The sequence below is a fragment of the Solea senegalensis genome, unplaced genomic scaffold, assembly GCF_019176455.1.
Source record: "Solea senegalensis isolate Sse05_10M unplaced genomic scaffold, IFAPA_SoseM_1 scf7180000013752, whole genome shotgun sequence".
Classification (NCBI taxonomy): Eukaryota; Metazoa; Chordata; class Actinopteri; order Pleuronectiformes; family Soleidae; genus Solea; species Solea senegalensis.
The window spans coordinates 18,006-30,000 of NW_025320885.1; the positions used below are offsets into that span (position 1 = coordinate 18,006).

General features: G+C 41.4%; 2 protein-coding genes across 2 annotated transcripts in view; one reads left to right on the plus strand and one right to left on the minus strand.

The window, feature by feature from the left end:
- Positions 1-380: 380 nt before the first annotated feature.
- On the minus strand, positions 381-8,315 carry plpp6 (phospholipid phosphatase 6). The gene is made up of 2 exons (XM_044015670.1): positions 7,428-8,315; positions 381-5,369 (listed from the first exon to the last, which is right to left on the minus strand). Exons 1-2 carry the CDS (start codon positions 7,915-7,917, stop codon positions 5,002-5,004), a joined length of 858 nt encoding a protein of 285 aa, XP_043871605.1. The 5' UTR covers positions 7,918-8,315; the 3' UTR covers positions 381-5,001.
- A 753-nt stretch (positions 8,316-9,068) lies between these two features.
- prdx6 (peroxiredoxin 6) overlaps positions 9,069-11,995 on the plus strand; it is a 4,993-nt gene continuing 2,066 nt past the window's right edge. The window contains exons 1-3 of the mRNA XM_044015666.1: positions 9,069-9,262; positions 11,276-11,432; positions 11,696-11,839. Of these exons, the coding sequence (XP_043871601.1) occupies positions 9,171-9,262; positions 11,276-11,432; positions 11,696-11,839 (393 nt within the window). The 5' untranslated portion in view covers positions 9,069-9,170. The remainder of the gene's footprint in view (positions 9,263-11,275; positions 11,433-11,695; positions 11,840-11,995) is intronic.

The following is an 11,995-nucleotide window of genomic DNA, read 5'->3' on the forward strand; positions in this document are numbered from 1 at the left end:
TTTCTGTTTTTCAGAGTTATTGTTTTTCTGAGTTTTTTGTCTGAGTTTAGAGCGCATTTGAAGCAATAAACGCATTCACTCCTTTATTGAGAGTTCGATTTCTAAACAACATGAACGGCTTGTTAAGTTTAATCAAGTTTTACTTTGATCTGGGTTTAAGACACTGGGAGTTGGTTGGTCTACTTTACGCAGGCACTTTGAGGACTTTGCGGTGGTTCAGAAGGGAATAGGCTTTCCTTCAGGAGACAGCTGAAAATATAGAGGTTGGAGGTTCTCGCGAGAGTTCTCGATAATTCAGGGAAAAAAAGTACTCCGAAAAACAGGAGAAAGTTTTTTTTTCCCCAAATGAATGCAATGTGCTTCAGTAGCCACAGCCAATATTTATCATAACACAGTTTAATCACATACCCTTACAGACATATTTACAGTAGAGGCATCAACATCTTTTTAATTATATTATCATATAGCAGGCAAAAAAGTACAATGTGCAATTTGGGAGGTGGAATGTGCAAAAAATCTATTTCAAACACAAACATATGACTGTGATAAACATAATGTCAGCCTCTGGAAGCTGCCACCTCACCTGCTGGTCATCTATCGTTGGGAAAATCATTGGTCAGTTATTGCAGAGAGAGGGCACAGAATGCAAGAGGTCGACACATGTAAATCAGTGAACGTCTGGACGCACAATATGACGCCAGCTGCAAACACACACACACACGTGTATAACATTCTTTCTGTCAAAGAAGTAGTAAAAAGATGTTATATAATTACAAAGAAACACGACAGTCACACACACAAATGATTCATGAAAAACAGAACAGCACACGGGAGTCACAGTGCAACTGCACATGAACACGTTTTGCTTTTTGGCAGTGCTGAGGTGTGCGTGTGCAACATCTTAACCACCCAATGTCTGATCTCCGTGTAGGAAGTATTGCGTGGATGTGGTTTAATTATTAAACGTGAGGATTGCAGATTCCATACAAACACTCCGACTGTGACGTTTGCCACAAGACGTGAATAAAAACTGGTGCCGTCGGTAAAAGCAGTGCGTCTTCAGAGTTAAAGGACAATATTACGCAAACACCGTCCACAACTACAAGGTCCAGTGTGTGACATTTAGGCTAAACTACAACATACTACTTAAAAATGGTAAGAATTCATTTTAGAATACATTTTTACACAGATGTTTCACATTTTGTAGCAAATGCCGTCTACAAAAACAAAAAATGGCTCTGTTCACACAAACCTGATGCATAAAGATCTGATTTTCCAGCTTCTTAAACGTAAATATTTTCTGGGGTTTTTAAAATTGAATCATTTTGGTTTGTGGACAAAACAAGATATTTGAAAACGTCATTCCCAGGTTTGTTAAATATCCATCAACATTTTCCTAAACAAGTTCATCGACAGATTAATCGATTATAAAATAATTAGAGATTGCCCTCCGTTTGTTACAATCTCACTATTCAACGTCGCTAATTCTTACACACTGGACCTTTAAAGATTGTTTCCACAAAACTGTGGAAAATTACATGACAATCATTTTTTTTTACTATACACTGTATCTCAACCCAGTCTGCAGGGTCACATTACGCCACTCTACATTTCTGCAAACCATTAATTATGTGTGAACTCAAGTTTGTGAACAAAATGATTATTTACATGTCCACAGATGAGCATTTTGGTGTGACCGGGTTTTCATGTGGTACTTTTTTTTCCCATAGAACCACATTTGAAAGTGGTTTGAAATGCAATTTGAATCAGATTTCTACAGATCTATCTCTTGCCTTTGTAGCAAGACGACCCGGGATTGCGACGCGGTCGGAACCAGGGCCTTTCTGCGCTGGAGTTTGCATGTTCTCCCCGTGTGTGCATGGGTTTTCTCCGGGTTCCACAATCCAAAAACATGCAATATGGGGATTAGGTAAATTGGACACTCTAAATTAACTGTAGGTGTGAGTGTGAGAGTGGATGGTTTGTCTCTGTGATGGACTGGTGACCCTCCTGTGGAGGATAAAGCAGTAGAAGATGGATGGATGGATATTGCAACCAAACGATGACATCAAAACTGGTGACACGTCCCACACCCCTCGCTGCACAGTGAAGATGGTCGTTAACGACAGCATACTGTATATACCCGTCTCCTTCACCACAACAAGGTGATTGTGTCATTACCAAAGCAAGGCATGCAGATAGGTGGGTTATAGCTCTTTTTTGTTTCTCATATTTCAGCTTCTCCCTCTCTAGGGAATGCCACCGTGGATGATCCACATATTTGCGTCGGCAGAGTTTTTACGCTGGATGCCTTTCCTGACGCAACTCTCCCATTTAGAGTGTCCAATTAACAATGAGCTAATGGAGATTGGGTACCTTGCTCAAAGTTATTACCGCCAACCCTTTGGTCACAAGCCAAGTTCCCCTTTTCACTTGGTATGGGCTGTCCCATGTTAGTTATTTCTGAATGTGTGTTACTTATGTGGCTACCTTTATCCCTTTATGTAAGTGTTTAAAATCCAGAGTTATGGAAACTGGACACATTTAGGCATTTTCAGCCATTCTCAAACTATTTGCAGCAATCTTGCTTCATTATTGCACCATATTACTGTTGTACGATCTCCTTTTCCTCCGTCAGTCATGACATAAAATCACTTCTAGCAAAACACAGAGTTTTGTGGAGCTCTGGCATGAATGCGTAAACAAATGGACAAAGTCTTCTGGTTGTGAATCAAGCACCCATTAGGAAGACTTGAGGTATGTGATTCAACCAGGCTCCTAATTGAAGATACCAGCTGTCAATCACACTGCTGTCTACTCCTTCACTTCCTCTTAATGTGAACCTAATTTACAAATGCTTGGTTTAAATCAAGAAAGAAGTAGAAGCTCATTTTCCCATGAACTTCAATTCAAAAGAAGTTCATTTTGCAACCAGTGGAGTCGCCCCCTGGTGCCTAACTGCTACATCCATCCAACTTACTGGACTTCACTTTCCAAAGCGGAAGACTATGTCTATTTTTAATTAATATTTAAAAGTAATGTGCTACAGTTTTTACAGTGCAACATTCTGCCTGAAAAGAAAAGTGGTCCATTCTAGATATAAACTATCATCTTGATGACAAAAAAGTAAACCAGCATGATTTGTTTTTCAGTTGATCGTCATCCTGGGAATTACACAATATCAAACTGACACTGAGACAACCCCACTCTCTGACAAACAAATATTTGACAAGTAACTGACATGCGGGTTATACAACTCAAAGAGATCAATTTAGATTCAATGTAGGTACAATCCAAGGCCTTTTTAGAACGCTCTCTCTTTTAAAGCAACTACACGTGATTATGTATGATGAGGACTGAAAAGTTCACAGGCTGATTGAGGAGTAATGTCAAACAGCAATGAAACTTGGCACACATTCAGGTCAACCTTTCCTGATACTAAACTTCCAGATAAGCCCAATAGCTTAATTAAGGACTTTAAAAACCAGTACTAGAGACATTTTGTGAGCATGGACAAAATGTGGCACGGTGGTGTTACCAAACATCTGCAAAAAAGGGGTTAGCCCACAAGGACATTCCTGCTGACATGGTTGCTACATTAGGGGATGATCCTCCAGCTTTATCAACTGTATAGTGGGCAGCTCAATTCAAGAGGGTTAGGGAGAACCATGAAAATAACCCGAGGTCAGTGCGTCCCGATCCTGATCCCAACCACCACCCAGCAATACACTGATCGTGTTTACCACATGGCGATGGATGACAGCCAATGGTGTGAGCATCTCCAGTGAAGGAGTAAAGAACACTCTGCACAACTAACTTGGCATGTCGTAGGAAGGTTTCTGCTCGTTGGGTGCCACAGATTTTGACCCCTGATTAAAAGCCCACCAGGCTGGACATGTCACAGGAGTACTTGGCTCGTTTTGAAGCAGATCCAGCTGGTTTTCTTTAATGTTTCCTAACCCAGGATGAGCCAGAGAAAAAAGGGTAGTCCATGCAGGAAGGCTATGGGAAAAGGCAAAATGATCCACTACTTCTTCTACTTCTCACCTGGGTTACAGCTGTTGTGGCATGTGCACGCGGTGGGCAGGAGGGGGAATACAGGGACCTTGTGGAGACCTTCACTGACTGGAGCACAAGGAATGGCCTTCTCCTGAACACCACCAAACCAAGGAACTGGTGGTGGACTTCAGGAGATCAAAAACACCATGGCAGTCAGTGTGCACTGGGAGAGTGGAGGTAGAGACTGTGCAGTCCCACAAATAGCTGGGGCTAATACAGATGCAGTGTACAGGAAGGGGCAGAGTCGCCACTTTTTGCCACTTGTTCCTCAGGTCCTGCAATGTGTGCAGTGACATGCTGCAGATGTTCTACCAAACAACAGTGGCAAGTGCACTGTTTTATGCTGATGTTAGCTGGGGGAGCAGCATTACGGACACTGTACACGGAAGCTGCATGCCATCATAGACATTAACACACACCCCCTCCACAACCTCCTGGTATTGTCCAATAGGAGGATGGGTTGCACAGAATTAGTTTTGCAACCGGAGGCAAACTAAATTTTAAAACCCGACTCGCACCCTCTACACAGTTCCCTTTTTTCCCATTTTCATTTTGGTCTGAAGAGACAAATCTATTTGATCCACTTTTAAAAAATTAATTTAACTAGAGATTCATTTGAGTTGTATAACCACACGTCATTTCCCATCAGTTACTTGGCAAATATTTGTCCGCTGTCATTAAAAACATTTTTTTTAAATCTGAAAATAAGTTTTTTTTTCAAATGAAAACGTAGTAGAATGGATTTAGCCGAGAAGGACAGGTGAATACAGCAATGGCCCTAAAATCATGGTGTGATGAATAAGGAGTGGAAGTTGGATTCAGGTGTCTTTACAGCTTTCTGTCTTCTCTCTCTTGACAGTCTTAGCTACGGACAAGAGCTGTGCAGGTGACAATGAACATTCAAACTGCCATGTCTCCTCCTTCTTCAGTCTCTTCTTCATGTTAAGCTAACTGTCCCAGAAACCCTTGAAGGGTCTGAGGTGAGAGCCACAGCATCTCCACCAGGTTGTACTGCCAATAACCCATCCAGAAGCCAAACATCACATCAGTCACATTGTGCCTGCCCAGCAGCACTCGGCTCAGCCCCACCAGGCCGGCCCACAGCAGGACGAGGACCCGCAGTGGGGCAGCCAGCACGAGGTGAGCCAGAAGGAAGCGCCCACACATGGCGGCGCGAGTGGCGTGGCCAGACGGGAAAGAGTAGCGGTCCACAGAAAAGGTAGCAAACATGTCCATGCGATTATGAGCTGGCCGACGTCGACGGACCACTGCTTTGACAATACCAACCAGGATGAGGTCCAAGAGTAGACCTAATAGAGAAAGAGATGTTATATGTTATGGTATAGAAAAAACTTACAACACAGAAAAGAGGTGGACGTGGCCGCCTCTCTTTGGTGAGTTGATGTCAGCACATCGTGATCATCATAAATACTGTTAGAGTTTTAGTTAATTACGATACAGAGAGTTAGCCAAAATGGAGGACATAGATGTTCAACCACATGTTCAGGCAAATATCTAATCAGCCAATCACATACCAGCAACTCAACGCACTCAGGCATGTAAACATGATCAAGACGACCTGCTGTGGTTTCTGTGGAGACCTTATTTATATAACTTTGAACATGACATAGTAGTTTCAGAAAGTGCTGATTTACTGGGATTTCCATGAACAAACATTTCTACAGTTTACAGAGAAGAGTCCAAAAAAGTGGAACTATCCAGTGAGCGGCAGTTCTCTGTGCAAACATCTTTTTTTTTTTTGCCAGAGGTCAGTGGAATATAACCAGACCTCTGAATGTATAACACGTAAAAGCCTTGAAGCAGAACAAGTATACATGATACCTAAAGAAGTGCCTGTTAAGAGTAAATATACAACTATCGATCTGCTATCCGTATGGGGTTTTATAAGGTTTGGCACCACCTGGAGGTATCAATAATGTTGACCAGGGTTTGGTTTGTAGGGTTGTAGTTACTGATTACCTTAATAACTGAGTCTCTGGACTTAAAACAGTGGTGTACGGGCCCAAGAAGAACCCATTCCTAATTAACATGGTGTTCTTATGACATTTATGTAAATCTCTCAATTTATTATGAAAACTATAACAACAATATGGTGCGAATATCCATAAAAATGTGGTGCAATCGACGATCTAGACATTACTTTTGATGGAGGTTAGTGCTAACTTTCCAGTTAACGTACATTCATACAAACCTCCACTGGAGCATTACAGACTTCTCTATTGTGTCAGTGGCAAATTTGCGGTTTTTCACTTTACTGCTTGGTGGAAACACAGCTCATGTGTTAGCAACTCATACAACCAGACTTCAAAAAAACCCTCAACTATTCCTTTTTATTAATTTTCTGTGAAAAGTCTGATTACTTTCAACACTAGTTAATACTGCCACGGCACTCCAACTGTCACACAAAAGTCTGATTAACCACACAATCGGAGCAGGCTGTGTTCCCCATTAATCCTTTAAAAACATGCAACACACACCCGGGCAAACCTGATACCAATGTTATATGCCAACCACTGCAATTACAAAACAACAGAAACTCAGGTAAAACCAGCTCCGGACAACAATAAGCCATCAGTGCCACTGTGAGATTGTATTACTGAGGAAAATTACAAGATCTCTGAAAACGTGAAAGCATTGTGGCTACAGGTCAAAACTGGCCAAATCTTCCTTCTGTAATTAAATACCTTTTAATTTAATGTGCAGTATTTCTCTCATGACAGAGCAATATAGACTAAGCTTACAAGACCACAACAGACTCACTGCACCTTCTTTCATCTAGTATTATAAATGCAGGGCACAGGATTCCCCGAGATGCAGAATAAAACAGACATTACATAGTTTGTCCCATGGTGCATTGCACTGCACTTAATTGTACCTTTGCATTAATGATGTATTTTTTGAATGATGATGTGAATAATGTATTTTAATTTGTAGGTGTTTTTTTTCTATTGGACAACATCAGATGGCTCACCCATTTTCCTCTGTATATTATTTTGAAAACATAAATAATGTTCTATTGAAGACTACCTGAAACTAGAGATTGATGCCATTCATTCCTCAGCTAAATATTTACTTAAATTTACCATAGTTTCCCCATAGACATTCATTCAAACAAAGTTCTTTTTGCACACAGCTTAGTCGCCCCCTAGTGGCTATTCAATACATTCTTACTTGATGATAGGGACTGGCCACTTTGTTAGGTACACCTGTTCAACCAGATGAACATGTCTCTAAATCCGTCCCTGGCATGGACATTATGAGAACTCTGTGTCTGATAGATTTCTAGCAAAAGTGGGAGAAAATAGTGTGACAACAAATGGAGGAAGAGAAAGAGTTATGACGTTTACCCATGAACAGGTTGAGCATGACTTCTTGTCCCGCAGCGCTGTCACTTTTGAACAGGCAGTAGGCGGTACCGACCAGCCAGGGAATGCCATGGCCCGATATCTCAATCAGTTTCATTAGCGGCCGCACACTTCCCCACGACGAGTCCTCGCAGGCGCACACTCCCAACCGCTTCGACAGCCACAGGTCGATGGCGAGCAGCGAGCTCAGCGCTACGCGAAAGAAGGACGGGTTGAGCCGTATACCGTCTTCCTCCTGCAGACCGCTCCCGGAGCCCGTGGACGAGTTGGAGCCTCGCCGCCGTGTGGGGCTCTCAGAGGCTCGGAGCCGGGCTGTGGTTGGGTCGGAACCTTGTCGCTGGAGAAGATGCGGCGGCGAGGACCGGTTCAGGGGCTTCGTCAGCGACATGAACTCGTAGCGTCCGTTGTTAGAGCTACCGAGGACCGGGCTTCCTCCGCTCCGTGCCGGGCTTTTAGTTTTAGGAGAAGGCATTTTGTTTGTGACTCCACAGGCGTAGAAAAACCGCGCTGTGCTGAGGTTTTTCGCCGCAGTGGTAATATCTGCCGCAGCGGTGTGACGGCTGTTGCGCCTTCAGTTCCTTTGCTGTATGCTACAGTCACAATAATGATAACAAGGATGCGGATGAAAGTGAAAGCTTCCTGTGTGCGTGACGTGAACCGGAAGTGATTAGCTGTCAGCCATTTTGTGAGTTTAAAAAAAAAATCATAACAATTACAGAACAAAATCACATTAGTTTGAAACTATTAGGCCAGAGCTTCCCAGACACAGATGTTTAAGCCCCCTAAAAGTTCCACAAGGCCAACCCAGATCATGTAAAACAACATTAAAGGTCCTGTGTATATTCACTTTAAAAGAAATCATCAAAAGCCATCTATCCCTCCCACAGTCCAAAAGCATGCAATATGGGGATTAGGTAAATTGGACACACTAAATTGACCGTAGGTGTAAGTGTAAGAGTGGATGTGTTTGTCTCTATGTGGCTCTGACCAAAACAACACAACACAGCTACAGTTCCTACCCCTCTGTGATGTTGCAATCATTTGCCATGACTCTCCTCTTTCTGTCACCTCTGTACCCATTAAACTTCCTAACTCCTCTTTTTGACAGATTGCACAGTTCCCATATCACACTGACTTTTGTTTTACATTGTTTTCACTCTCTGTTGTAAATAATGGCTTTCTCTAACTCTTTTCTATTTTATTTTCCTTATATTATCTATCTGCCGCTCTCTTATTATTCCATATGTACACTACTGACCAGAACAAATCCCTAGTGTTGTGTTTTTAGTCTTATTTATTTATTTTAACATTGTTTTTAGCCCACTTCGGGTCTATATTGTTGCGCCTTACATTGTGTTTTTAATACAGTATAGTGCTTACTATTAGTAGGTTCTCTCCCACATGCCATGTAGTGTTTCCTCATGCAATCTGGATGTGTGTTATGGTGAACGGAATCTAACATAATAAATAACGGTTTCATCTGTGGTTACAGGAACAGCTATGTCTAAAAAAAACAAAAAATCTAACATTTGAAATGGTCAAATTAAAATAAAAGAAGTTTCTTATCTTTTCTCTGATTGGTCAATGAGTGGGGCTACGTCACATATACTGGGGCCCCTCCCTCTCCCTCTCCCCTCCCTCTCTCTCGAGCTCCTCTTCACCGTGCACACTCACTGTTGCCTTGTGCTCGTTCACCTGAGCTGCTGCGTGAACCCGGACACGAACATGCCTGGACTTCTGCTGGGAGACGTGTTTCCCAACTTCGAGGCCGACACGACTATCGGCAGGATCAAGTTCCATGAGTTCTTAGGCAGCTCGTAAGTGCGCTGACTCCACCGCGTCCACCATGTCTGACTGTAGCAGTCAGTTTTGTCACGTCACGTGACTCCCAGTATTGAGTTTAGTTAGGTTAGCTGCTGCGGTTTTTGTGATTGATCCAAAGACTAAGAAGTTGATGTGATTCTAACGTGTCGCAGGGCGCGTGAGTTATAAATTAAAGCCACAGTATGCGACTGTTGCTGTAGATCAGGGACACCTGCTGGTCCACAACATTAAAACAAGGTGAATTAAAGGTACAGTGTGTAAAATTCAGCAACAGCTATTGGTGATGTTGCATGTTGCAGCTGAACTCACTCACTTTAAGTGTGTTGGAGAAACAATGTAGCCTTTAGTTTAGAGCTGCAACTAGTGATTATGTTCATAATTGATTAATCTGTTGATCGTTTTCACGATTAATCGAGTTATCGTTTGGTCCATAAAATGTCTGAAGATGTTAAATGTTGATCAGTGTTTGTAAAACCTGGAAATGTCAAATTTCTTGTTTTGTCCACAAACCAAAATGATTATGAAAATGAAAACTAGAAACTATTCACAATTACGAAGCTGAAACAATCAGTAATCATGAAAAAAACCTTCAAACCGATTAATCAATTATCAAAATAGTTGATGATTCATTTAGTAATTGATTAATTGTTTCAGATCTACTTCAGTTAGCATCAAAATGTGTCCATTTTACATGGGGGAAAAAATGGTCAAATAATAAAGTGAAGTTTGCACGAGCACTTCCACATTTGGCTGCAGACTGAAAAGACAGTTGTGGGAGAAAACTCCTGTTTGTCACTGTTATGCGAATCACTGGTCTTAGAATAGCCCAAATATAGTGGGAAGATTGATTTAAAAACAAACAAAACAAAACAAAACAAAACTAATACAAGCTTTCCAATCTGTTCCATGTGAATAAGTCAGGCATTCCAGGCACTCACAAAGTGTGAGGGGGCCTTTGTTTTTCCTGGTGCTCTGCCCATGTGACGCCACATCCCAGCAAAGTGAGGAGAATCATATGAGGAAGAAATCTCATTTGATTTTTGAGGTGAATCATCTGTTGAAAAAGGTCAAGAAATTTAAAAGTTGCGTAAAAGCTTCACGCCCCCTCCCTTTGTCAGATTATCATTTTAAAACTTTTTTGTGAATGGTGCAAAGTCCAGTCTGGTCTGCCAGAGAAGTGTTAATTATTTACTTATTTTCAAACCATGGGTCATGTTGAGTTTGTATTTTCTGTACAGAAAAAAAACAAAACATGTTTGAATGTTATATTCATCAATAATGTCTTTTTTCATGATCACCGTAATTGTAATTTCACCACGATCTTTTCCTCTTTTTGTTTCAAAATTAGTTGAAATGCGGTCATGCATGTTGATATGCACGTCTATAGATATGTGAATAAGTAACGTTAACTTGAGCTCATACAAATCTGTGGTTTGCAGTAGAGCTGCAACTAACGATTATTTTCATAATCGATTGATCTGTCGATTTTTTTCTTGATTAATCGATGAATCGTTTGGTCAATTAAATAACAGAAAACCTGTTGATCGGTGTTTGTCAAAACCTGGAAAGGATGATGTTCTCAAATGTTGTGATGATGTTGTTTTGTCCACAAACCAAAAAGATTCACTTTTAATGAGAGAAAATGAAGAAAATATTCACATTTGAGAAGCTTAAATAATCAGAAATCATGTTTTAACCATGAAAAAACCTCAAACCCATTATAGATTATCAAAATAGTTGCGGATTAATTTAGTAATCGATTAATAACTGATTAATTGTTTCAGCTCTAGTTTGCAGAAACTAACAGTTACCATGTGCTGTAAGATCCTGGGTTGCAAAAGTCAAACGAAGTGGAAGTTTCGAAATTGTCATAAAACACTAAGCTTATTGCATCAGAAAAACGTTCAAGATTCCTTTTCATGTCATGTTTCATTATATACTTCCATACTTAAGATAACAACATGTTTAAAAGACACAAAGTTATTGTATTTCCTTGTGATCTGCAGATGGGGCGTCCTGTTCTCCCACCCTAAGGACTTCACTCCTGTGTGCACCACAGAGTTGGCCTGCGCCGCTAAGGTCAGCGACGAGTTCAAGAAACGAGGCGTGAAGATGATCGCCTTGTCCATCGACAGTGTGGAGGATCACCGCAACTGGAGCAAGGTGAGAGACGTGCACGACGCGACACGTGAACTGCTATTTTGAGCCGTTTCTGTACGTCGAGCTACGACATACGTCATGATTCTCCACCCTCACCCTTTATGCCCTCAAGACTTTTATATACATTATGTGACCGAACAGGTTTGTCAGCACCTGAACATGCACTCCATGACCCGAGTCACTTGTTACTTATTCCTTTTTACTGTTTATTGCTCATGTGAAACATAAGCCAGGGTTATAATGACTGAAATGTTCTCTCTGTGCAGGATGTGATGGCGTTCAACAGTGGGGCTGAGGGAACTCTGCCCTTCCCCATCATTGCTGATGATAAGAGAGAGCTGTCGGTGCAGCTGGGCATGCTCGACCCCGACGAGATAGACAAGGACGGAATGCCCCTCACTGCTCGCTGTGTAAGAAACATGTCTTCAGTTGTCCTCTTCATCTGTGCTGTACTTACATTTATACAAAGAAATGTAAGGGATAAACTGTATATATGACAAATTAGTTTGTCTTATTATTATTATTATTATTATAGTAATAATGCAAGTGCTTTTTGAACACTGAAG

Coding starts and splice junctions, on each gene's coding strand:
- plpp6 (XM_044015670.1), bottom strand. CDS start 7,917: ATGCCTTCTCCTAAAACTAAAAGCCCGGCACGGAGCGGAGGAAGCCCG. Junction 5,370..7,427: donor CATGCTCAACCTGTTCATGG/GTAAACGTCATA, acceptor TTTCTCTATTAG/GTCTACTCTTGGACCTCATC.